General features: G+C 41.1%; 1 protein-coding gene across 13 annotated transcripts in view; it reads right to left on the bottom strand.

Annotated features, from left to right (window-relative positions):
- The window catches only part of LDB2 (LIM domain binding 2), a 357,319-nt gene that overhangs the window by 39,577 nt on the left and 291,299 nt on the right, over nt 1-26,443 (bottom strand). For all 13 annotated transcript variants that reach the window (XM_046939902.1, XM_015285735.4, XM_015285728.4 and 10 more), the window contains 3 exons: nt 12,077-12,249; nt 7,370-7,492; nt 5,688-5,771 (listed from right to left, as the gene is read on the bottom strand). In XM_046939902.1, coding sequence (XP_046795858.1) covers nt 5,688-5,771; nt 7,370-7,492; nt 12,077-12,249 — 380 coding nt within the window. The remainder of the gene's footprint in view (nt 1-5,687; nt 5,772-7,369; nt 7,493-12,076; nt 12,250-26,443) is intronic.

Raw genomic sequence — 26,443 nt, 5'->3', positions numbered from 1 at the left:
TCTACCATTTGTAGGAATAAAGTCTACAAAATGTTGTGTTTCTGGTTTTGAGGATTCTTTAAAATTTCCACAGCTTTCATTAGGAAAATCCTCAGAATGATTAAATGACCCCAAACCTGTCCTTTGAGTGCTTGTGAATCCTTAACAGAACTTGTTACTCCTATCCATTAGGGTACAGCATCTCGCTACACGCTCAGACATTCTGCTTCTCTGACACCTCACACTGTGCTCAGAACAAAGTCAGTGCAGTTGCTATGTGCAGGGCTTCGTGCTTATCTGCTGAAGCCATTGAAATGCGGCAGAAGAACGAAGTGGGAAGCAACAGAAGAAAGGATGAGCTTAGATTTTAGAGTAACCAAATGCTGCTCTAACAAAATTCCCCTGCCACCCAGCTCTACTGCGGTAGTAAGTCATGGGAAAAGCACTCTTATCAGTGTGCTCCCACTTCATCCTGCAGCGCCACTTCTGCTTACCAAAAGTGGCCCACTGTAGTTGAAAGCGGAACTCATCTGTTCCCCCTTCAACTACAGAGCTAGTATGAGACAGCAGACTGATCAATGCCAACGGTCAGGCCCTTGCTCTTTCTGAATGGCTACCTCCAGTTAGCTGATCCTGAGCGACCTCAACATCATACGTGCAAGCAGGGGTGACAGTGCTCTTCCACGTGTAGGTGCTACACAGCCATTAGCATCTGCAGAGGAGATGCTACACTGACACTGCAAAGAAGTTCATAAGGAATTCTTTCAGTACTTAAAGGGGGCATATTAAAAAAAAAAAAAGAGAAAAAAAGATGGAGACTTTTTACACAGGTAGACAGGGGAGAAATTGGAATGGTTTTAAATTAAAAGGGAGGAGATTTAGATGAGATGGTAGAAGGAAATTCCCAGGGAGAGGTGAGGCACTGGCATAGGCTACCCAGAGATGCTGTGGGTGCCCCATCCCTGCTGCTGTTCAAGGCCAGGTCGGATGGACCAGCCTGAGCCTGGAGAGTGGCAGCTGTGCCCATGGCAGGAGGCTGGAACCAGATGGGCTTTAGGGTTCTTTCTAACCTAAACCATTCTGTGAATCTATGAAATGAGTAGCACTGGAGTGCCTGGTACAGAATGGGTGCTAGCATTCCTGTGCTCTGCCTGAGCCAGGGGCTCTAAGGAAACCACCACATGCGACGTTGTAGTCAAAAGATGGCAACATCACATTACTCACACAGGGAAATGGATTAGTGCTGCATGGGTGACTATAAATATAGCATTTCTTTACCCAGAGCACCTGACTTTGCATCCTTAACAATGCTTGCACATAATCTTTCTCCCTCTTCACTGAAAATACACAAACTGCTGTTAAGTACTGACCAGATAGCTGCCACAAACCATTGCACATTAGGAGGAAACTAGCACTCAAATGATCTGGATTCATTTCCTTTCCATGCATGCAACCATATTTAGAAAAACAAATTTCCCGGTGCATTAAAACTGTTGCATGTGCGTCTATTTTGGATAGGCAAACAAAAATTTTGCATGCACATTGGATATAGTTACAAATGGATTGACTGCAATGTGAGTGTTGCCTTAAGAAAACTGTGTCCCATTAAATAATTCATGTTATCCTCCTAGCAGAAGAAATCTGAGTGTCTAGTGAGAAGCTAAATTAGTGAAAAGGAGGATTCAGAAAATATTGTCCTACGTTGCAATAGCAATGCTTCATTATTGCTTGTACAGAAAACAAACTGGATAATTTGTAGCTCTGATAAGCCCCAGTGAATGTGCCTTATGGGACTAAGGGGAAGTGCTGCACCAGCTCTACCTTTGCAGAGGACAGAAGCAGGCTGGGCTCCACTAACTCAAACAAAGCAGTTGCTGGAGCAGACCCACGGCACGGGGTTGGTGCTGGATCCACACCCCAGGAGCAGCTCTAAGAAATCACTCCAACTCACACAATACAAGAATGGAGAAACAAATTTTGGAAACCTGCTGGGCAAGATACAGCTGTATGTCAAGGCTCAGGCCAGGTAGTCCTGCCTAATTGGCATTAGGGGCTGGCATTTCTATCCTATGAGAAATTTTGGGAGAATAAATCATTTTATAGAAGGCAGCATGAATTCTCTGAGCTCCAAACTGAATAGTGCTGCTGGCATACATCTGCTGTTTAGAGTACATTCAAATACGTTATGCACTGAAGAACTACATAAAATAGCAGAGCAACAAGAAAACTACGCAGACAAAAATTAAGAAGGTAATGTGTGTGGACTAATTCATTGTAGCCTGGTGGAAACTGGTCTTCTGCACGTTATCTCCACCTTTCTCCTCTATAGTGGATCCCTGTTTGTTCCTGGAGTGGTACTGACTGAGACTAGGATACAGGTCTTGGACTTATTATCTGATGGTTTGTAATATCGTGTAATACTTGATGACTTGATGAAAAATTACCTTTTAAAAAGCTTGATATTAATTTAAAACCTACAAGGTTTTGCTTATTATTTCTGAGACAGCCTGTTCAGCTCCTATTCAGCAGTTACAGCAAAGTCTGCTGACCCCATTGATGAGGTAATCAATTATGCTGGAACAAAACAAACTAGTAACTGCAAGGGAAGGAAACCTATGGTTTTTTACAGTGCCAGAGAAAACAGAGAGGAAAAGCATTTGGCAAACGAGACAGGACAAAATAATTCGTTTCCAGGTTCTGGAATACATTCCAGAAAAAATACTTAAGGTTTGTATTAAATATGATTAAAAAAAATAATTGATGTTCTTCTGCATGGTACACCTTTATTCTGAATAAATGAAGACAAAATAGGGCACACATCCAAAGCTGTGGCTCCACAGGCATGTGGCACTCTGGAATGGAGGTTAACATGCCAGCAACTGCAATTATTCCAAATAGCAATGATTTAGCATTCTGTGATGTCTAGAGTGCAAAAAATACAGGCTATGCCTTTATATCACAACCATCTGAAATCCAGGTTTAAATTCTGCCTTTAAAGAGACTGCAGCGCAGCTCGCTGCTGTGTGCACGCTGGAGAATAAAAATGATTAATTCTGCCCATCAGTGAAGTTTTTGCTTATGAGTACTGCAAGCCTTTGCTGTGTGCAGCAGAAAAAAAAAAAAAAAAAAAAAGGAAATCATTTTTATGCTTAGTGTGAAATCCTTATTCAGAAACATCTAACAGTGCTAATTGCTAAATACTGGGAAGACTGGGTAAAATATCCTTTAATGCTGGCTTAAATAAAGGAGAAAACACCTTAAACCTCAGTGCATTTACCAGATACTTCTAGCTCACGGTTTTACAATCCTGAGTTGAGAAAGGATTTTCATTTTAAAATTAGCAGAAGAAAGTGATTGGAAAAGAAGTAAATCAAATGGAAATATTTCATCTCATATGAGCTCGGGCTGAACATCTGAAAAAAAGAAATAGCAGAATGATCAATTCCTCCCTGCAAGAAAGAGAGGTACAAAGATTGGCTTGTAAAAAAGAAGAAAAAACCCTTTTGGAATCACCACAGCAGGAGCCAGAGGAAGCTTTGCACCCAGAGACCTAATGTTGTCTGTTAAGCTAACTAAACTAGTAAGGAAGGAGAAAAAAAGTAAGACTTCATCTTTTCATCCCCTTTCACTTCAGTGCTCATCTCCTCAGTGCTTAGCTTGATCCCAGTTTGCTTTTCCTGAGGATTTTTTTTCTCCCTCCCCCGCTTTCTTCCTTTCCCTTCTTTTGATGCTGATGGGAGCAGTGTGGGTGTGCGGTGCGGTTGCATCCTAGCGGGGCCCCTGCCTTTCTTGTGCACACCATCATGAGCGTCAGTTGCAGAATGTGCCACAAAGGACCTGGAAGGGATCGGGGACGGGGATGTGCTGCAAATTTGGCCTGGCCTCCTGAGCCCTGCGGAGAACATGTGCTGAACCAGCCCAAGCACTCGCAGGTGTGTCCAGCCACGCTAAGGGAATCAAAGACCTCAAAAGTCAGGCGATGTCCTGTAGCATAGGAAAACTCTGAAAGAAAAGATGGAAATAGCCTACTGAAGACAGATGCCTGCTGCTGTTTGCTGTAATGCAAAACATGGTGTGACTTAGGAGGGATCCCCGGTGGCCATTTCTGAAGGACAGCTCCAGTATAGCAAGCTGTGAGATCACAGAATCACAAAATGGCTTGGGCTGGAAAGAACCTTAAGCATCATCTAATTCCAATGCCTCTGTCATGGGCAGGGTTCCCACCCACCAGCTCAGGCTGCCCAGGGCCTCAGCCAACCTGGCCTTGAATGCCTCCAGGTATAGGGCATCCACAACCTCTCTGCACAGCCTGTGCCAGTGCCTCACCACCCTCTGAGTGGAAAATTTCCTCCTACCATCTAATCTAAATCTCCTCTCTTAATTTAAAACCGTTCCCCCTTGCCCTATCTCTATCTGCACGTGCAAATAACCAACTCTTCAAATCCTCAGCTCTCCAAGTTAGAGATAAGAGATGTTGGAGAGAATGCAATATATACAACATAGACATACTGTCCTCGACTTTACGGGGGAAATTCTAATGTAGCACCTTATTCCTCTGAGGTTTTATGACAAATTCTTCTTTCAGTTACAGCCAACCTGCCCTGTGTAACTCAAACTATAATTTGAACAGTAACTTTTCAGCCAGCACCACATAAACAACTACCAACAAAGGCTTATTATCCTGGAAGAGCAAGGAAAACTACAGCCTCTCTATAAGCCATAGACATACACAGTGAGAGAAATCTCACCATGTCTCCATCCTGACACTGCTCCTCCTTGGAGTCCACAACACTCTGGGATAGGACTTCACCATAAGAAAGATTTTACAAGGATCACAGCCCTGAGAAAAGCACAGCTACAACAGTACAGTACAGGCTCTCGGCTCTACCTTGAGCTGAAAAAAACCTGCACTTTCCAGTGTGTTCTTGTCATCTTCAAGAAGCATCTTGAATTATTACACAATTAGAAGGAATAAAACCAGATTTCTTGGACAAGTTAGCTTGGTTTATTATTGAGTTATCTGCCCCATTTTATCTATTAATGGCATGTTTAGGAATAAGAAAAATCTTAATTTTAACCTTGAAAAATGAACTCTATGAACCCATATTTCAGTGTATGCATTGTAAGCCCACACCAGGGAATACTCTGAAAAATAAAAATAAACTTATAAACTTTGAATGCACTTTAAGGGTCAGAAAGCAATGGGAACAAATGCATTATTTAATCATAAAAAAACCACACTCGATTCAATGCAAGGCTGAGGAGGGAGCTCAGGCTCCCAGAAGCACGTGAAGCAAGAGCTGGTTTGAGGAACTGCTGCAGCCAGAACTGGAGCTGAGTGTTTGCTCAGAGAGGTGGGGAGGTGGAGAATACGGGCAGTTGTTAATGAGAACAAGCTGCCATTTTCTCAGGAACAGTGAAACAGTTTTGCTTGAAAAAAAAAATCACTCCTTTTATCAAACATGAGAAGTAATACCATCAAAAACAGTGTTGTGCACACATTCCTTCAACTCCATGACAAACTTCTTATCCTTTTTAATGCTGCATTATTAGCAACCACATCTTTATTGCAGTCTTCTGCATTCCTGATAAGAGTTAGGTCCATCTCCTACCTGTCTGACACAGGCTCTGCTCTCATTACCTTGACTCAAAGCTAACAGTAACTTCTAAAAAATGCTCACAATAAATGTTGGCTATGGTATGCTTACCCTGAGGTAGTTGAGGGTGAAGTTTGTCAGACCCATTCGAGTGATGTTTTTGGACAGCTGCTCCAGCACCTGAGGGTCTTGTGCCTAAACAACAGAGAGAAAAAGAATTTTCACTTTGCTTTTCATCTATTTGCTTTTCTTTATGCGCTTGGTGGAATGTGGGGAAGGTTCTTTGAAGAGAGATGTCATTCCTATTGATAATGAATTTATGCCATAAGCTACAGAGCTTTGTTTGCACAGGAACATGCAAAACCTTAAAAAATTGAACCAGAATGAGGAATTGTTTTCCAATACTTCCTCCTGTCCATAACCATTCACGTAATACACCTTGGAGGTCTGGTCATGCATAGGGCACAGACAAGCAGAGCACCCCTCCTACCCACCCCACAAAGAGCTTCCTGTAGGATCTCGAGCCTTACATTTGTTGGCTGGAAAACAAGGAAAGTAAGCAGATAAAGGCAGGAGTAAAGAAGGTATTGCTTTCTTTTTGTGTATGAGAAATTGAAGCAGAGAACTCATCAAAGCACTTTCTAACAGACCTAATCATGTGAGAGGCACTAAGCACAGGCTGGAGAACCCTTCTGGTTTAGGTTATTTTACCTCAGATGAAACTGGAAAAGCATGAGCACAATCCTTCTCTGAGCCAAGCCAGGAGCTTTACCTGTGAGACCAGCCTCTGCTTTAGAATGAGATCAATCTCATTTCTACAATTAATACCTGCTGGTTGTTAGCTAATGTGGCTCTGGTCTCTTTGAATCGTAACCTCCCTAAATATAAAATTGTGCCCACAGCCATCCTTATTTAATGGGATATTGTCGAATAGTTCAGAAGTTGAACCCTCTTAAAAAACAAAACAAAACAAAAACCTAGGAAAAAAAAAGGATAGAAATGGAGGAACACATTTCCAATAAAAGTCTGGGCCACTTAAGTTATTTAAAACTCCTAATATATATATATTTAACTTTGGATATCCAAGTAACTTGATGTCAAAATAAGGACGTATATTTGGGGCTGTATTCTTACCCTCTACAGCACGATAGCCCTGTAATTAATTTTGTACATGGAGCGCTACTAATCTGAATGCTTCTGCAATGCAGAACTGAAAGCAGCAATAATACTCCGTTCTTTGTTTCCCCTCAGTGATTTACTTTATTATAGTTTGACTTCATCCTGTAGAATATATAAAGTTTTAATGTTCCATTGTGTACGTTTTCATCCAATTACAAAGAAAAAAAAAAGCCTTGAAGTATTAGGAAGGGAAGACCTGGATTACAATTCTGAAGTATTTTGAGTAAATATGTGATATTTATTTATTTTCTGCCTTATGTAAGGACAAAATTAGTTAGCTGAATTTAAAGACCAAGAAAATTTGTGTCTACAATGATGGAAATTCTCTGATGTTTAGTTGATATCAATAAGTACAGATTTTCAGCCAAAACCATACAGACCACCAAACGGGATTAAAAACAAAACTGTGCTAAAGCAAAATCAAAATACAGCAACAGTGGCAACAATAAAGCACTGAGATAGGAAGGAGCAATGAAGGCACTTGTAAATGGATGTAGTTGCAGGCAAAAGAAAATATTTATAGTTAATTGCCTTGGGTGTGAAATTTGCTGGAGTTCTTCATAAACCTAATCTCATCTCTTTGCATTAGGTCAAGTGAAATAAGGATTACTTACATGCATGGCTAGAATGCTGCGTGGGACTAATTCTCTGTATTGTCTAATAGTAAAGTGCCATGTTTTTATTCTCATAAGATCATCAAAAGTAAACTCCAAGATAAGACGTCCTTCTGTGCATACCTAGAATACATAAAAATGCATGACATAAATTCCCAGGAATTTTGCTTTCAGTGGTACTGTATCATCGATCAAACAACATTCAAAAATATCAGAACAGTATTCTATTGTTCACCTGTGCTGGACTAATTATTTTTCTTTGTCATGGGTGGAAACAATGAATGCGGGAAAATGACTTCAGTGGCCTTACTGCAGAGCAGATAGTACCTTATAGTACTAAAGATTTTATAGCATTTCACAAACAGAGCATTGTACTCACTAAATCTTATTTATTGCATCAATTCTCCCTCTGTCTTGGTTCAGGATTGCTAATTAATGACCCACCCTTGCAATAGAGGTGACTGAGGTCCAAGTGTGCACACCTGATACAAAGCTGCTGACCCCACTGTTTCCAACTTTTCTTAGGTTGATCTTGCCTCACAGTAGATGGGCATATAAGCTTTCCCTTCCTATGCACTTGGAGTACAGGGTACCCTGAATGGCATTTTTTTTTCTTCTCATTCTTGTCTTCCAAGTATTTTTATCTTTTTATCTCATTTTTACTTTTCTTTCATTTCTTATCTACTTTTATTAACGCTGCCCTTCCATGGCATGGTGGGACAATAGTGAAAAGCCAGAGGGTACAGTGGTGCTGCATCTATGGCCAGTGACTCCTGCAGCGCTGTGAGAGCTCTTATCTAAGGAAGAGACACATATGGGAGGCAGCAAGGGGGTACTACCTGGAAATGACGAATAAAATAAATTACTGAAGACTTTTGAGTAACTGTCCACAGCTGTATTTGGAAAAAAAATGCTATAGTTGTGGTCTTCTTTAAAAGAAGTAGGTGCAAAATACATGCCTGCCTTGGGGCACCCTGGAAAACATAAACGAGGCCTGATCCAAATTTAGTTACCTCTGTTGTTGATTGTTTTTTTTTTAATTGAATGCTTCGACTTACAACTCCTATTCCAAGCAGAATTTCACAGTACATGGTGCAGAGATACTGTAGAGACCTCGTGTAACAACTTCTAAAAGAAAAGGTTCTTGCAAATTCAATTTTAATACATCTAATATCTGATTGAGCAATGAGCCATCCTAGATTTGGTTGAGGCCATTGGGCCTTTTTACAACCCTAGCTCAGATCAGACTAGTTCCTGCTTTGCCAATGCGTGGCTTTTCTGGTTAGCAGTTCATTAATGGTATCACGACTCTTTCTCATGGTTGTTTCTACAAAAATACACAGGTAATTTTAACAGGCATATTATACGGATAAATTACTCTAGAAGAAGAATGTTGCAACAGGTTCTCCTCTGCCCCCTTTAGCACACCTTGGTGAAGCCTTCAAATTCTTAATGTAACTTACGTTGTCGTTTGACCCTGATCTTGGTTTTCACATCACTTGTAGTATGATAAGAAATTACCCAGAGATATACACATGTGCAGATAAGGATTAAAACAAGAAGAAAAGCATTCTGCTGTATTAACGTTACTGTGCTGAGGTCAGAGTTCCTGATTACTGACTGGTTAAATGAAAATACTTCAGGTTTAAAATATTTCTTAATAATAATACCTGTGGCTTCTCAAGTGTTTCTTCTGCGGCTCAAAAACCCACAGCTCTTAACAGACTTGTTTTATGCACTAGCATTAACAAATTCTAATAGAAAAACTGAAACGCATACCTCATATCACAGTGGTAAAAATTTATACATCTTATAAAGGAATTTAATTTCCTTATGTGGAGCAGAATTTTACGCACTGCTTTTAATCAATAAAATCGGTGCAGTTCTTATTTTAAATGGGCCTTTTTTTTCTTTTCTTTTTTTTTTTTTTTAATGCTACCTTTTACATAGAGTCCAAAAAATCAAAAGGGTCTCCAATTAAGAAAACATTTTCTGTTGTGCTGAATTCATGTTACCGTACTGTGAGCTCTGACATTTTGTTTCTGTGGTAACCAAAATCAGCTGATTAGTTGGCATGGCAACAGAAAAGATGTAATCCCAGCAGACACACTCTAATCAATGCCCCCAGCACAGATGGTCTCCGGAGGATCAACAAGAAAGAGGCTGGCAGGCATTCAGCATATCACGTGGTTGCTCTAGACTAGGCCAGGAAAAAAACTAAAAAAGAACGTTTCTCAAACTAACCAATAGCTTTTTAACCCCTTCGCTGCACTTATTAATTGCAGGAAATTCAACTGCCTGCGCCTACGAGAAATAAATCCATTCCTGTCCCTTAAAGCTCGGATTCTTGTAGTAGTGATACAATGCACCTATTAAAACTCTTTCCCCTTTTGTTAATGGCCATCTCTCAAACCTGACTCTTTGCTTTAAAAGAAAGCTGATGCTTTTACAAATCCGGAATGTGCTGGAGGGCCAAAATCACCGGGAGTGTTTGAGTGCCACGGTTATAAATCAGGTCGATGGAGCACAAGAGAAGGCCTGTCCCATCAGTGGGTGCTCCTTGATCTCAGGGTGGAAGCAAAGTTCACCTCTGTGATGTTATCAGGAACTACAAAAACCACGAACTGCAGAAAACCAGTTTGGCTATACATGAAGTTGGAGTGTTGGAAAACAGTCAAAAACAGAGTATTGGAAATACTCATTATTCTTTCCTTTGCCTGGAAAAAAAAAACACCCAAACATCTGCCCGGGCAAATGAACATGGCAGTCAGGGCTTTGGTCTCTTCTTTGCCACTCTAATTCATGCCACTGAAGTGTGTTTATTTTTTACAGTACTTATTTATACCTTGATAAAATCTGTTCTTAAGTGTGCACCTTACTTGATGTGGACAACAGCCTTCTAAAGACAAGCAGAACTATTTGTATCCTCACTGGTAGGCACATTCTAGCCATATTTGTTGGAAAAAAAAATGGAAGTGCTGTGTTATATATTCATCCAATATCGCAGTATGCAGAGAATAGCTCTAACTGGGAAAATGTCTAAATGAATAAAATGCAGCTGCAGATTCCTGATTCAATATGTGATGAGAACTGTTCCAGCCCATTATATTAGATGCTAGTGAATTTGTAGCTTACAAGTTGTTTGTGAAACTGAAATAGCTATTAGCAAGAATAGCTTATTTGTATTTTTGCACTAAAAAAAAAACCCTTCACTGGGTCAAATTCAGACATGATGTGAGGAGTTACTCAGTCAACTGGAGCGCTGCTTATGGGAGTTCTGTTCTTCCAGCAATGCTGTGGGAGTTAAGAGTCTACCTTTGGGTTCAAGATCCATGACCTCACTATCTCTGCTAGAAGTTACACATGCACAGCTGAGACAGCATTTGGCTCTAACTTTTTTTCTGAGAGCAACGTATTATTCTTTTCTCCTTTATTCGACTAAATGCTGTCTTCTATTTCAACAGTACTACTTATCCAGCCATTTTAACATACAGGCATTACAGAGAAAAACAACCTTTAAAGGCAGCTCCACAAAGAAGCAGCCACCCTACACCTCTCCATGTTTTCTGCATGTGGCAACCATGGACAACTGTTCGTGAGCACTGAGGTGGCAAAGAGGTGCCACCCAGGAATATCTCCATGTTTGTCTCTGTGTAAATCACAGGGGGCTGGAGTGGGACAGCTGGAACAAATATACCATAAAATGCACACCTCCCAGCTCACCAGTGCTCCGCACATGGGTGGCTTCTTCTCCCCATCCTTTAAGCCCCACACCATGAGGAATAACATTGTCACAGAAGACACACATGCTAAAACTGCATGTGCCATGCAGCCCCTAAGCATGACGTTGTCATAAGGGCAATATGGATGGATTATCTCCTCCTGATGCACCTTTTCTTTTGTGCTTTTTTTTTCCACATGAAAGCTGGCGTTCACAGAAGTGAACAGGTACAAGATACAAAAGAAACATTTTCTGTTAAATTATGAAGTGTGCCTTTCCATTTTCAAAATCGGTTTACTGGTTTTTAAGGTAGATTTTTATTTTGACTTGGACTTCCCATCTTTTTGGTACTGTTTTTATAAATATACAACACACACTTCAATTGAAGAATTGAAGTAGCCAATGCATGAAGATAATATAATTCATTATATTCCATAATTCACTATCAGTTGCAAATATTGAATATGTACTAACTGCCTGACGCAGAACATGCTCAAATCAATTGAGTCCCTCCACTGACTTCCCTGCCCTTTGGACCAGCATCCTGCTGTATTAAATCACCTTTTTCCTGGGGCTTTACAGTCCTTAGACTGAATATCAAGTGTAAAGTGAGCCACCCAAAATGGTAGGTACCAGCAATGTAAAATCTCAGTGTTGCTTTAAAATTGAGCCAAGAGAAAAGGAGATGGGCAGGTTGCATTTAATTCATGTACATCTGATAGTTCCAGAAACCTGGCAGTATGTACTTCTTTTGCAATCTTTCTGGGAGAATTGCAGAAGATGCCCACAGGATTTTCCAGTCATGTAATGAATACAGAAAATAGTAATTAAAGGGATCCAAGGGTTTTCAGTATTAGAAATAACCTCAGTCTACCAGAAAAATGCAACAGCCAATATTTTTCACTCTCAGACACACTGGAAAGAAAGAAAAAAAACCCAAACAAAACAAAAACAAACAACGTGCTTTTTTGAGTCTTCCCTGTTACCTTGGTAAACATGGGTTTTCCATGCTGAGTGACCATGGTGCATTGATCACAGTCCACTGTGATGGATGAGTTGTGGTATGACTCTTTTGAGTGCTTGAGAATGTAATACAGGTCTGTTACACCTCCTTCAAAGACAGTGCTAAAATAACGAGGAATGAGGGTCCTTCCAATTGCTGTGAGGAAAATACAAAGCAGAATTCAGCAAAGGCTCTAGGTTATAAAATCTTCAACCATTTGCTAACAGAACATGAATAAATTTAAGTGCAATGAAATCAAACTTTCATTTAAGTAATATAATACATGTTTTCTGTCTGCTGTAGAAATGGAGTTGTGCCTGCTCCCAGTGAAATCAATGAAAACAGCTTATTCTGATATTCAGAGACAGTGAGCTCATCTTATTTAATCTCTTTACACTGATGGTGAGTTAGAGTCACTTTTGAAACCATCTGCAAGTTTTTTGTCCCAAAGTGATTATCATACAGAGATATCATACAGATTATCATCAGAGAGCCACATGGTGTCAATTATGACTGAAAGTTGGATATTACTCATAAATGTATAAATACAAGTGCTGAGCACTTACAGAAATGCATTTGTACACTCAAAAAGGCAAAGTGCATTTATATAGAGGTGTTGTGGACACAAATACGTTTGCGTGTGCACACGTGTATGTATATACAGCCACACACATGCACACACACACACTGTTGACTGAATAGGACAGCTACAGCTATCAATCTGTAGAGTGAAGGAAGACCTGAGAATGCAATACAGTGTATGGTATACAACATACGATTGCCAACAGAGAGTCTACCTGAAATCTCTCTTTAGACTGAGTGTATTTGTGCCACAGGCTAGAAGGTCTGAGCAGCTGTAGGAGCTTATATATATATATAAGCACCTGCAGGAGCTTATATCCACTCTTACTCCTCAGGAGTATGGACTCCAAGTACTGAGTTCTGCAAGTAAGTAATAGTAATAGTGAGCACGGCATGCATTTTGGATGCACAGAGTAGTAGAAAAAGGTATCAAAGGCAATTATCTCGTACGCAACCAATGTTTTCCACATCCTTTTTTACAGATAAATTTGGATGCAACCACAAGCTTGTATGAAAGAACACTTTAGCTTATAATAGACTGATAGTTCCATACTGAATGAGTCATTGCCTTGCATGCATTAATCAATCCACAGCAATTCTGAGTGGTGGATACATGAAAATTACCTCCATCTTCAGAGGGAAAAACTGAGAGATCCAAACTAAGTGTTCTGGAACAATGAGACAGAAAATCACCACCAAAAGGCAAAATTAGAGTTGATTAGCTCCTAATTCTTATTTATCTACCAGGACTATGCGGTGACTCATGCCTCTCTTATTTGCTGTATACCTTTCAGAGTAATTTCTGAAAAACTTATTTTCATGGGAATTTTACCAGCATACAAACAAGGGCACTTGACCCTAAAAATGTATTTGCAAGTGGGTGTTGTAAATTAAAAACTATGGTGTTTTCACAGAAGTGGTTCTGTGAAAGCTGTTTCTGCTCTGTGCGTTACAACGTGGAATACTGCATGTGCAGTTATAATACACATTATGTAAGGAAAATATACAAATATAGAAAATAAGGACTTCCTAAAGCTTTTACTGCAATGTTAGATATCAACATAATTTTAAGGATTAAAATATTCTGTGCTCTCTGGATGTGGCTGACAGTTCAATGAATACTTTGAACAACTATTCTACAACTCAAGCTCCTAAAAAACCCACCCACTCGCCGTGCATATATTAATTTTCTACAGTCTTTTAATTCAATTTAGAGAAAATGAAGTCCAGTGTATCAGCATAAGACTTGAGCTTTAACTCAAATTTTTCCATCTTGGTATGGTATATAGCAAAACCTGAAACTTTCCCATCATGTTAATTTTTTGCTCCCCTAAGGCTAATTAGTGCAAATTAAATTTCCTGCTAATCATGCTAGGCAGCAAATGTGTGATATGAAAATCCAGCATTCCTACTGATTGTGATAAACCTCTACTCACATGACTTAGGCACCAAATAAATATCTTGAAACTTCTTTAACTGCATTTATAGACTATTCCCAAAGTAGCATGGTCATATGGTGCTGGTTTCAGCCTTGTAACCGCAGCTACAACACATTAAAGAAGGCTAGAAATACATTAAATATCTCATTATTTTTCCTACTAAGCAGTGTCTGTGCTTGCCACCAGGATCTGCTACTGAGAATAACAAAGTGGGGAGCCAAAAGGATGAGGAGGAACAGAGGTGCACACAAGGAGATGCCCCACGGAACCTTATTTTCATCTACAGATGCCTGTGCAGACTCTGTCTGCCTGTAAAAGGGAAAAGTGCTCATGTGAGTGTCAGCATACACTAGCATAAACCTCCAGGAGAAACACTCACGAAACCCTACTAACAAGCAGGCTGGTCCTCAGCTCACTGAGCTGCTTTTGCTACAGAAGGCTGAAGCAGGTCCAAGGCTTAAAAAGATAACTTATTTTCAAGTATAAACATGACTCTGTACAGTGGTAACAAAGCTTATTTGTGCAGAAGATGTTTCCAAGAACAGCAAAGGGCTGTGGAACAAGCCCTTGTAACCACAAACTTTCTGTGTTTTAAGAGCAAAAGGCTTGCTTTGATATTTTCTCCTCCAGAACATAACTGTGTATATGATCATCCAAGTGCCCTCAGCTCCACTCTTTATTTTCCCCCTGCAGTCTCCTTGCTCCCCTGCCCTCATGGTCCTTCTTCTTCCCATCTTATGGTCAGTTTATATGCACAGGTTATCTTCCATGTTCACAGTTCTCATTGCCGCCCTGTCCCTTTTCCCCCTCCTCACACACTGCCTGTTCTCCTTGCTCAGGCATGCTCACTACCCCCCCTACAGCTTCCCAGATCCCTCATTCTCCTTACCTAAAGGGGACCATGCTATCTATTTGCAGTCTCCCTGTTCTCCTCCTCTCTCCCCCTTCATGCACACTTTCTCAGTGCCCTTCCCAGCCACCCAGGCTGCATACAGCTCCTTGCCTCTACAGTGTAAATCCTTCTGCTTCTGAATTTTGTGTACTTTTCCCCAGGATCTTCTGTCTCCTACTTTTCTGCACTCCGCCTTGTCCGACTCCATCCCTCCTCCCTTTGCTCAGCATTCTATCCAGCCAGGGACAAGGCAAGAGCATCTCTTCGTGCCCTCCATGCAGCTAAGCAGCTCCCCATTCGCTGTCCAGGTTTTCCTCACTGACTTCTAACCCTCCCATAATCAGCTTCCCTCTTTCCCTTTCACCTTCCAGTTAATGCTTCTCTCCACTCTCACTCTTCGGTGCCATCAGATTTCTTTCCTGGTTTAGTCCCTCTCTTTTTTTGCCTTCTTTTCCCTCTTTCCTCTATTCTTCTAATGCCGCATTGGAGTGAGAGAGTTTTCTTCCTGGATTTTCCGATGACAAGGCCATGGTTAAGCTGCTTCCTTCTCAGGGCCACCTGGACCCCACTGCATCTGCAGGGAGCTCCGGAGAAGGAAGGGCTTCCTGCTTTCACGTGCAGCACTGGCTGACCATACATCAGGCTCTGGAAATGGGCTTTGCAGTGGAAAAATCCAGGAGTCCATGGAGCTCTGAGTCCAGCTACTCTTTGCAGTACATGTGGAGACAGCCCAGTGGACTCCAAGAGCAGGGAAATCTTGGAAATTTCAGCTGTCAAACTCCAGTGAGGCCTGAGATGAGTACTTCAGAACGGTGTTGTTTTTTTCCCCAAAGATCCACAAACGTCATAAATTTGCTAAATTCAGTCAGATTTACACAAGGAGGACAAAAGGCAGCCCCTGCCACAAAGGTGAGCAATCGCGCTCCACAACACCATATGGATGTGAAAATAAAAAGTTGCAATGATTTTTTAACATGGACAAACCAGTATTTTCTTTTTCCATTCTCAAAGACAGAAATCCTTTTTGGCTTAGATAAGAGAGAACTAGCTACAAGCAAAATAAACCACAATTTCAGCTCTCTTGGCTTAAGTTTGGCAAAATTATAAGTAACTAGAAAGAAGTTATTTTAATAGGATTTATTAAACAGTATTAATAATAGATGCTATATCATCTGCCTGCAAGAACAGATTAGAATAGTCATGACTGCAGATGTTGAAGCTCTGAGCCCAGCACTCAGGGTTAGGAAAGCAGGCGCAGATTCACACCTGCATCTGTAAGAACTCTAGCAGGATCTTACAGTGCCATTATCCAGAACAGGCTGTTTCACTGAGTGAAATGCAATATCCTGCGCTGTAAGAGATTGGATACACTATTGGAACTGGAAAGAAAATTCACCTGCCCCTCCCTCAGCATTCAGGCATTAATGCCAGATCCCTGTAATGCTACTTTGCATTTTGTCCTGAGCAGCATCCTTCATCCCTAACTGAGTATCTGAGGACATACCATTTCCCAGGAGAGTCAGGCACTGCCCCTTAACGTTTGCTTCATTTGTGCTAGCAAATCCCCAGGCAGCAAAGCAAACTGGCAAAGATCAGCTGGATTTAACAACGGGTGATGATGGTTATTTATATGAAGGTGTCTGTAAGAAAGGTGTATCTGAAGTGATTATTTTGCACCAACTACGATGCTGTCACTTGCTGGGATGACAAACCTTCAGCCTGCTCACTCGTGTGACAGCCTGGCTACTCATGGCTCTATTTACGTTTCCAGAGGATCAGAGACCTAACTACAATTTAAGAATTGAAATATAATGGGTAGATATGTGACACTTCCCTGGGTAGGAGCAGTCCAGAAATCAATTAAGCCAATCCATGTAATTGTGGTACCACCACATGCCATGTGGTGGTGGTACTGTTGTTTTGTTTTGTTTTTCCTAAGGAAGATTCAAATAAAATAGAAAGTAAACATGTTTTTTCAGTTCATAGGAAACGGGTATTATTGGCAGGCTAGGAATAGAAGAATACTTCCTCCCTTTGTGTCCCAAAGATATGCTGTCAAATTCTCAATGCCCCCTTTATAGAATGCAGGTTTGTGGCCTCTGTTGCAGAAGCAGGGCTCGACAGCAAAACCCTCCTTGCTCAGTGCACTTGTCAAGGGTTGCCTTTACAGTACAAGCTCTCAGCAGCAGAGACTTAGATTTAGCATATATGTATACAGCATGTAGGATAACTGCCAAATTGGTATAGAAGTCAAACAATAGAAGTGTTAACCAGTGAAATAAAAATACTGGTTTGATTGCTTCCAGACTGTTTTTTGCAGCCTGTCAAGTCCTGTGTCTTCAATTAGAGCTATGATATAAAATAAGCAATAAAACAGACACAAATATAAAAGCATAAAATATAAAAAGCCTACTAAAGTTCCGAAGAATCAGAAACAGAATGAAAAAATGACAGTGTGCCTGTAGCTTAAATGAGCTCTGTCTGGAAGCTGTGGTGCAGACTGCAGCTGATTATCTCATCAACACGTTATATAGATGGGATTGGTGAACAGCACTGGTTGGGACTGCAGGTTTTTTGGCTCCCAAACCAAAAAGTTGAGATGCCCTGTACAGCTCCAGGCAGGTCATGAAAGTCTCTTGCTTGGGAGATTATCACAGCTGGGGTTCAGTAATTAAATGGAGATGCTAAGAGCAACTTTCCCTCAGCCAGATCTGAGGGCTTGGGAAGTCTGGAGACGACTTCTCACTGATTGCAAATGAGCTTTCCTGAGCACCACAGAAGAAAGCCTGAGCTTACTGTTATTTGTTAATTGACATCTCTGGCCATGGCTAATTGACATCTGTGTGGACCAGAGGCTGGTGCAGTCATTTATGCATGCATTTGTAACCAAAATAAATGAATGCACAAAAAGCAAAACATTATGGAGTTATACAGTGATGTCATTGCTCTCCTTCTGCCCTTACTTTTGTTTGAATTTGCTCAGATTTGTCTCAGTGAAATATCACATCAGGTGTGTTCCCTCCCAGATGCAGCTCACCTGGTTGGGATGCAGAGGAGGTTGGGATGCATGCTTTCTCTAGACTTTGCTCAGCAGCTCTGCCTAAAGCTGGGGAGGAGGGAAGGGAGAGAACTGAAGCTGGGGAGAGTCCCAAAGTCGTACATGTGAACAACCATCCACATTTACAAAACCTTTTCTGGTGAGTGGATTCAAACCCAAACAAAATGAATCTGTCAGTTCCCAGGAAAAGCTACTGCATGAAGGGCAGTGAAAAGACAGCCTAATTAAAGTCCAAATTCTGTTTCAGAGATGTGTGGGCCACGTTGATTAAACCACCCACATGTGTCCAAGGCAGAATCTGGCACACAAAGACCTGTCCTTTTTTACTCCCTATCTAGTGGGTAAGACTGGGCTCCTATCCTTTAGGCTACTTACAGAATAACTGTTATACTGTATGATTGATCTGTACTGATGTTATGGGAAAATTCCAGTGATCCATACAAATAAAGTATTAAGTAGAATAAAATGTATGATTTTAAAACTATTACAACAGGAATGGTAAAAATAATACAGTATTGTATACTATTAATAACAGTACACTACTAATAGTAATAGCAGTATTTTACATTCAGAAAATATCTGTGTAACCTGCAGATGGAATGGTTCAGAAACTATGTTCCTGGGTAATTCAAGCAGTAATTAGATTAGACTCTTCCTTTACTTCCAGTAAGTATTTTCTAACACCATTTTATCCTGGTGAGTATTTGCCTATATTATTTTCATTCAATTGACAGTGTATTTCCTTTTCTTGTAAGTCTGTACCTAGCACTCCAATCCTCTAAAATACACTTGAGTCAAGAACAGGTAACAGAAACTTCATGCCAATGAGACCTCAGCTTAATTCTCCAGACCTTTTGACTCTTATTCTTAGAGACACATAATCTGCAACTCAGACTTAAATCGGTCTCTCTGAAAAGAGATAATATTTTACTATAATGCATTTTGGTGAAAATAGCCAGAAAACATCTATAAAAAGCTCTATATGTCTCAAGAAAGCAACAGATTGGTTTTTCATTAAGGAACTCAGCCAATCTACGTATTACAGCCTCCCTACCTTTTCCATATTATACTATCAGCACCCCAGCAAAGTTTTTAAGGAATTGCATGCTATAAAATTCAGAGCCTTCAGATCTGTACAGCATTTCAGCCTAAGAGCGAGAACCTGAGGACCAGAGGATGTGAAGAGCAAATGGCAGAGCCTAAAGTCCCTTTCAGCAGAGCACAGCCCATGGCTAGGCTTGCAGGGCCTCTCTGGGTACATTTGGTCTAGCCCCCTCAGAGCAGATCAACCACAGGGGTTGCCCAGAACACTGTCCAGTTGGGTTTTAAACATCTCTAAGCATGGAGCCTTCATGACCTCTCTGGGCAGCGTATGGCAGTGTTTTGTCACTTTTCAAGGAAAATGCTTTTTCTTATGTTGAAATGGAACTTCATGAATTTTGCTGAGTGACACAAAGAAGATTCTGTCTCTGTCTTCTTTATTTAACCCCCATCATATAGTCATTTAGATTGAAAAGATCCACTTTCTCCAGGCTGCATGGACCCAGCTCTCTCAGCTTCTCCTTGTCCAGCCTGTGCCCAGAACCTTTAGTCACTACTGTGCCTTTGCTGGCCTCACTCCAGTATCGATGTGCCTCTCTTCTACCAAGGAGCCCTGCCTGGATATCCTGCTCCAGACATGTCTCCTCAGCAGCAAAGGAAGGACCACCTCCCTTAAACTATTGGCACTGTTCTTATTGCAGCCCTGGAGGATTCTCTGACACACAGGCACATTGCCAGCTCATGGTTAACTTGAATGTGGGGTCTCCAGCTTGGGGATCAAGGCTGACTGCAAGAGGATGCACAGAAAGTGTTGAGCAGACTGACTACAAAAGGCTGATGTATCACAGCCAGCACCTTGAACTCCAGCACAAACAGCAGAGTATGCTCCTGCATGACTCTGGACCAGCTTCAAGCTTGAAATCTTTGCTCCACGTCCAGGGATAGTACTGTAATAACCTAGGGAGTCTAGAATATTCTCCTTCATACAGACCAACCATAAAATAAAAATTCAGAGCTCATTTAGTTTGTTCCTTAATTTAGGTTTAAATTAGAAATCTGAACTGGGTTTCTAGCAATAAGGAGCAGACCCTTATCTGACACTGAAAAATTCACAATTTTTTAATGGCAGCCACAGTATATGCTGATTTGTTAGGCTGGAAGGGAAGTGGTTTGAGGGGGTTACCCATATTCTTATTTCACAGTCAAAAGATCTACCTTACATAAGGAAGCTCTACTTCTAACTGTAAAATGTCCACATATTATAAATCAAATTCATAATTCCCCAGCAAAAATCCATACACAGATACTTTAGTGAAGATAATATTTATATTTGCATAAAAAAATCTGCACTTAGAATGCTAATAAGCCAGAACAACTGGTTTGCCTGGTTGCTGTATACAGCCTGTGCTAATCACTGTTGGAAGAAAGACCATTTCAGTTAACTTTGTTCAACAACTGCAATGAAGAAAGTTTTAAGGGCAGAGCAAAGAGGTTATTCACAGCTGTATGACAAACCACTGTCAAAATATAACAAACCACAACCAAACTCAAGCAGAAAATGACAAAATGTAAGACCGTAAAAATGATGGAAATTGTGCAGGACAGGCATTTTAGATGAACAAATGCAATCTGTACCAGCATAAAGGACCAGCACAACACAGAAAATGATACCCAGGAAAGTCGTCTGAAGAAGTAAAGGCAAAAACATAAAATTCAAATGACAGGACACCAAAAGGAAGAGACAAAAAGCAGGCAAAACATCCAGTTGTATTAAATCAAGCACACTTCTGACCCCTGACTTCACATGACCTACTAGAATACTAAACATGGCATTAAACAAAAAATCACATAAAAGCAGAGGAAAAATGACATTAAGATAAAATGATATTGGCCATACTCTCACATATTGCCACAATTCTTTCATACAGATAACCACGCTTCTCTGGGGCAGAACCTAGAGCTCAACATCCAAGCTTAGCTGCAGCAGAAAATGGGTTTTTGTCTGTCCACAGCGTGTCTATGTTGGCTGCACACATTTCCTAGTTCTACTCAATCTCTTGTTGATTTCAACTCAAACCATTCCACAAAAATTAAGCACGTCACTGGAACCACCCCAACTACCACCTACAAAGATTCTGGCTATTTTGCTGGGGATCTTTTGCCAAAAATTGTATGCAAGTGTGCAACAACATCTACTGTATTATGTATACTGGCACAAAGTTGTTCTGAAGGCAGATGTCTGCAAACGTAATCCCACCAGCTCCTGATCTCTGGTGTTTTCTCTGAATCAAGCTGAGGTGGGAAGCTGAAGCAGCAAGAAAAACAGTCTTACGTGTGCTCTAAAAATAGTACGAAACATTTACAGCTTGCATGAAGAATAAACAACTGACAAAGTACTGATCTGAATAATGTATATCTCCCTTTAACCCACAGAAGCATTAAAAGAGTTGTGAGTGACTGAGCCAGTGCACTGTATGTTGCCTTTTCACTTCTAAAATTCCTGATATATGCTCAGGTGAAATCAGCAGCAACATACACCTCACACGAGTTGTAACACTGATAAATCATGGTTTGAGGGTCAGTCCAGGCTGCAGGTGCCACCACCCCTGTAGGCCCAGCACCGACGTCCTGAGGAGAGGCCTAAAGACAAACATGGCTCAGCTCAGGCGGGATTTACTTTCTTCTCAGATGCAATTTGCATCTCCTTGCAAGCCTCCTATTCATGAGAGAAAGCTACTAGCAGCACTTCAGCAGCGAGTTTAAGGTTAGTTGTCTAACCTTAAACCTGAACTATGAGTACGTCTGTTAAACATGCTGTAAGCAGATACCAACTTGTGCTGCTAATGCTACAGGGAGCCCAAACCTACATGCCTTGTAGTGTGCCACTACAGTGACACAAGCAAACCCTCTGAAGAAGCAGGACATATTATTTTGGACTCTGAGCCAGGTGTCTATGGTCACATGGCTTCTGGTCAGCTCGGTGTGTGAGGTGGACAGGCTCATATAGGCCTTTGCATATAAGCAGAGCTGGGCTCCTCAGCACTAGAAGACTTCATGGCAAGATGCAAGCCCACAGGCAGGTGATATGAAGAACAATTGTCCCTCTCCTGCATGCAGGACTTCATGCTTATCACAGTCAGTCAAGCATCACAGCATGGCCTGCATTCAGGTTAAAAATACTAGAGGTGAAAAGTGTTTACCCATGCATCAAAGGGGACACAGCATGGTGGGGAGAGTGTCTGGACAACTGGTGGGAGGTGAGGGGTTACAGGGATATGATAAAAGATACACGAGGCATTCTCGAAACCCTGAAACTGCACTGATCACATGTGGATTGATAGCCAGCATGATTTTTCTGGTAATTTTATGCTGCAGACGTATGAACAATATCTCACCAGTGGATAATATCAGTTGTCGGTTATATACATGTTTTATAACAACCAGAACACTCTTTCTCAAAGAGCCGTCGGTGGTTAGCTTTGATTTCCTTTTTTTTTCTGCAGCAAAGCTTGCTTTCCCACTCTCTTTTACTTTAAAGCTAATGGAAGCTAACTGCAGAGAAAGTAAAAAGGTATTCAACATGTTAGACACAATCATTAGGAAAATATTCTACCATTTAAAAGTGTTTTGTTGGTTTTAAAAGTGCTGCTTGTTTATTATCCTTAAAAAGAAGGCAAGTGCCCTGTGTTCAGCTATACAAATCAGCTGTCTGACAAAATAATGTCAAATAATAAATAACCACTTTCAGAAAAGGGCAAGCAATGTAACAGGTTTACAAACCCCAGTTAGAGCACACATTATATGTGGTTTTAAATAAAATTTTACACAGTAAGTAATGCGGAATGCTCTTAACTGGAAAAAGGCAACATCTGTAATAAGTGCTATAACAAACCTATACTGAAACTGCAATAACCTCTTTCTATGTTTTCTGTCATTTTATCTGTATGATATATTTTTTCCACATTTCACGGACAGCCCTTGTACCATCTTCTTGATATACTGTTGTTGCAATGACTGACTATGACTTCTAGAACCACTGCATGTACAGGCATTGTGACAAAGCTGAACTGCCACCGTAAGGACACCTCCAGGGACCTTCTGAGCATAAAATGTGGCCAACAAGCAGGGTCATCCCAAATGTCTACCCACACCAACATCTGTGCCTGGTAACAACCAAATAAATATAACAAAGAAGAAACAACAAAAAAAGACAACAAGTGGGACATGATCCTTGCCCTGGTCCACCATACCTGCTTCCAAAAATTGCAGGTGGAAAGCGACAAAAGTGATGGCTTCATTCAAAGACCGGCTGAAAGAGCTGGGGCTGTTCAGCCTGGAGAAGAGAAGGCTGTGAGGTGACCTGAGAGCGGCCTTTCATTCCCTTAAGGGGAACTACAGGAAAGAAGGGGACAGACTCTTGAGCACGGTCTGTGGTGACTTCAAGCTTAAGGAGGATAGATTTAGGTTGGATATAAGGAAAAAGGGTGGTGAGGCACTTGAACAGGTTGCTTAGAGATGTGGTCCCTTCCAATTCTAAGGATTCTATGATTCTAGGATTCAATTAGGTGTGGAAGCCATAGCTATCAATGCCTAATAATATCTACATACAACTCAATCTCAGGGATCCAAGCATCAGCCTAACAACTCTTATTTAATTACAGAAAAAGCTACGCAAACTTTGTGATCTCAGACTAGAAACACATCCAATAATGTCTCCTGGAACATTTCAGTTTGTACAGAACTAAAACAATCAAAGTAGGAAGCTCTTCTCCAAAGGTTCTGGGGAAACATTTAATTTTCTGCAATAGCCTCTTTCTATATTTTCTGTCATTTTAGCTGTATGATACATTTTTTTCCACATTTCACAGAGAGCCATAACAATTTCTGCATTTTTTTTTTCAGTAACAATTGGGATTAATTCAAAACTGTCATTTTGCTATCAAAAAAAAAAAAAAAAAAGGAAAAGAAAAAAGAAAAAAGAAAGAAAATAGAAAAGGAGAAAAATTCGCCCACAGTGAGGCATGAGGAAAGCAATGTGCATGAGTAAGAGCTGTTCCCAGATCTCTGCACAAACCCTGGACTGAATGCGACATTTCTAATTGTCTTGGATCAGCACTCCTGCACATACAATGCTTTACCCACACCCCTCCTATCCCTCTCTTCCTAGAATCAGCACAGCTAGCGTATAAATTAAAAAGTTATTCTTGCATACCTCACATCTGGTTAGAGTTAGGAAGTGCTAAAAATCAGGAGTGTTTATTCTCTCAGGCTTTTGAGTCTAAAATTCTAGCTGTTTCCTGCCTTTTTGAGAACCTCAGAGGCTTCAAAATGGATAGCAACTGCTTGCCACCGATGATCTGAGCTGCAGCTTGGAATGCATAAATCACACAACTGTAGGGGTTGGAAGAGACCTCCAGAGATGATCCAGTCCAATCACCCTGCTAAAGCATGTTCCCCAGGGTAGGTTACAAAGGAAGGGGTCCAGGCATGTCATGAATACCTCCAGAGAAGGAGACTCAACACCCTCTCTGGGCAGACTGTTCCAGCTCTCCGTAACCCTCCAAGTTTTTCCTCAAGTTTGTATAGAACTTCTTATGTTTTAGTCTGTGCCTGTTGGCCCTTGTCCTGTCACTGGGCACCACTGGAAAGAGCCTGATCTCATCCATTTGATCTGTAGATATTTATAAGCACTGATTCACTCCCAGCCTTCTCTTCTCCAGACCAAACAGCCCCAGGTCTCTCAGCCTTTCCATAAAAGAGATGCTCCAGGCCCCATATCATCTATGTAGCCCTCCACTGGACTCCTAGAAGTTCCACCTTCCTTGAACTGAAGAGCCTGGAACCGGACACAGTAAATAAACAACTCATTAAATGTTTCAAAGTGTGTATTTTAATGTAGAAAACAATTCACAGCAACCAGTGCAATACTAAAGACTCTTCTCCCTTGGGCTTGGTGGCCACTAAGTGCCCCACTGAATGCATGATACAACACAATTGCAGGCTTTGATTTTGCCACATTTTACAATCGACTCTCACCTGTCACTGCAGCTGAAACAGTAGTATCTGCATACAGGGACTTATACGCATGAAAGAAAATCACAGAATCATGAAGTTGTTTGGGTTGGAAGGGATCTTAAAGACCATCCAGTTCCAACTTCTACCAAAGGCAGGGACACCTCCCACCAGATCAACTGCCCAGGGTTCCATCTAGCCTGGCCTTGAATGCTTCCAGTGACAGGGCATCCACACCTTCTCTGGGCAGCCTGTTCCAGTGCCTCAGCATCCTCACCACGAAGAATTTCCTCCTAATGCCTAACCTAAATCTCCCCTTTTTTTAGTTTAAAGTTGTCACCTATCACTACACTTCCTGATAAAGAGTCTCTGTAGGCCCTCTTTAGGTAGTGAAAGGTAGCAACCTATGTTACAGTATGTCCTTGATGCCCGAGTACATGCCCACTACCAGTGGAATCAACACTTATCAAAGTCATCCTGAATTTCTTTAGCTGATCCTCTTTGCATACACATTCACGCAATATCCTACTGGGGTGGAACAGGAACTCCCAGCCATACCCATGCTGTGCCAGCAAAGTAGCGCTTCATTTCCTGGAGCTGTTCCAGTGAGGTGATGCGCAGTATACTCACAAGTAGGGGCTCTAAGTGACATTTCTCACCCCTCATTTCTCCTATAAAGCTGCCACTTCCGAGGCAGATGGCAGGGTACACCCCCAAGAGACAACTTCACAGGAAGCCTTTGCTCTGCGTGGGGATGCTGTGGAGCACAGCTGAACTTTCGCTCCTCCTCTGGTATTTTTGCCTGCTTTACTTTCTGAGTTTCATCACTTGTATATCATCCCATTCACATTTTACTCTCCTATTTCATAAGCTGTCTGCTCCATTCAGTGTCCTTCAAATGAGGGCGCAAATGGAAGTCACTCACATGGAAGTCACCCAAAGCCTTCCCATTGAAGAATTTGTGTTTGCCACTTGTATATTTGTTACATTAACAGTGCTCTGTATGTTCTGGATAGTGATAAGTGCACCCAAAATTGCAGAATCTTAAGAATGGTTGAATTTCAGAATACAGGCTTTCTTGCAACCGTGATAAGACTTAAGAGCAAGTAGCAGTACTAACAAAACAACATTTTTGCTTACTGCAGCGAGAGCTACAAGATACACTTGAAGAAGGACATTCTTAGCAGTGTAAAAAAAGATGGTGTTTACTTTAGTAGATAGATTTTAACTCAAATGTGATCAGAAACTAATTCTTTTTTTTCAGAGATGTGTACCCTTTTTGTCTCTCTGGGCATTCCCCAAGTTATTAATATTTTCATATATTCT

This window comes from Gallus gallus, chromosome 4 (genome assembly GCF_016699485.2).
Source record: "Gallus gallus isolate bGalGal1 chromosome 4, bGalGal1.mat.broiler.GRCg7b, whole genome shotgun sequence".
Classification (NCBI taxonomy): Eukaryota; Metazoa; Chordata; class Aves; order Galliformes; family Phasianidae; genus Gallus; species Gallus gallus.
The sequence above is the reverse complement of the archived record's forward strand: the minus strand, read 5'-3'. Positions and strand labels throughout refer to the sequence as shown.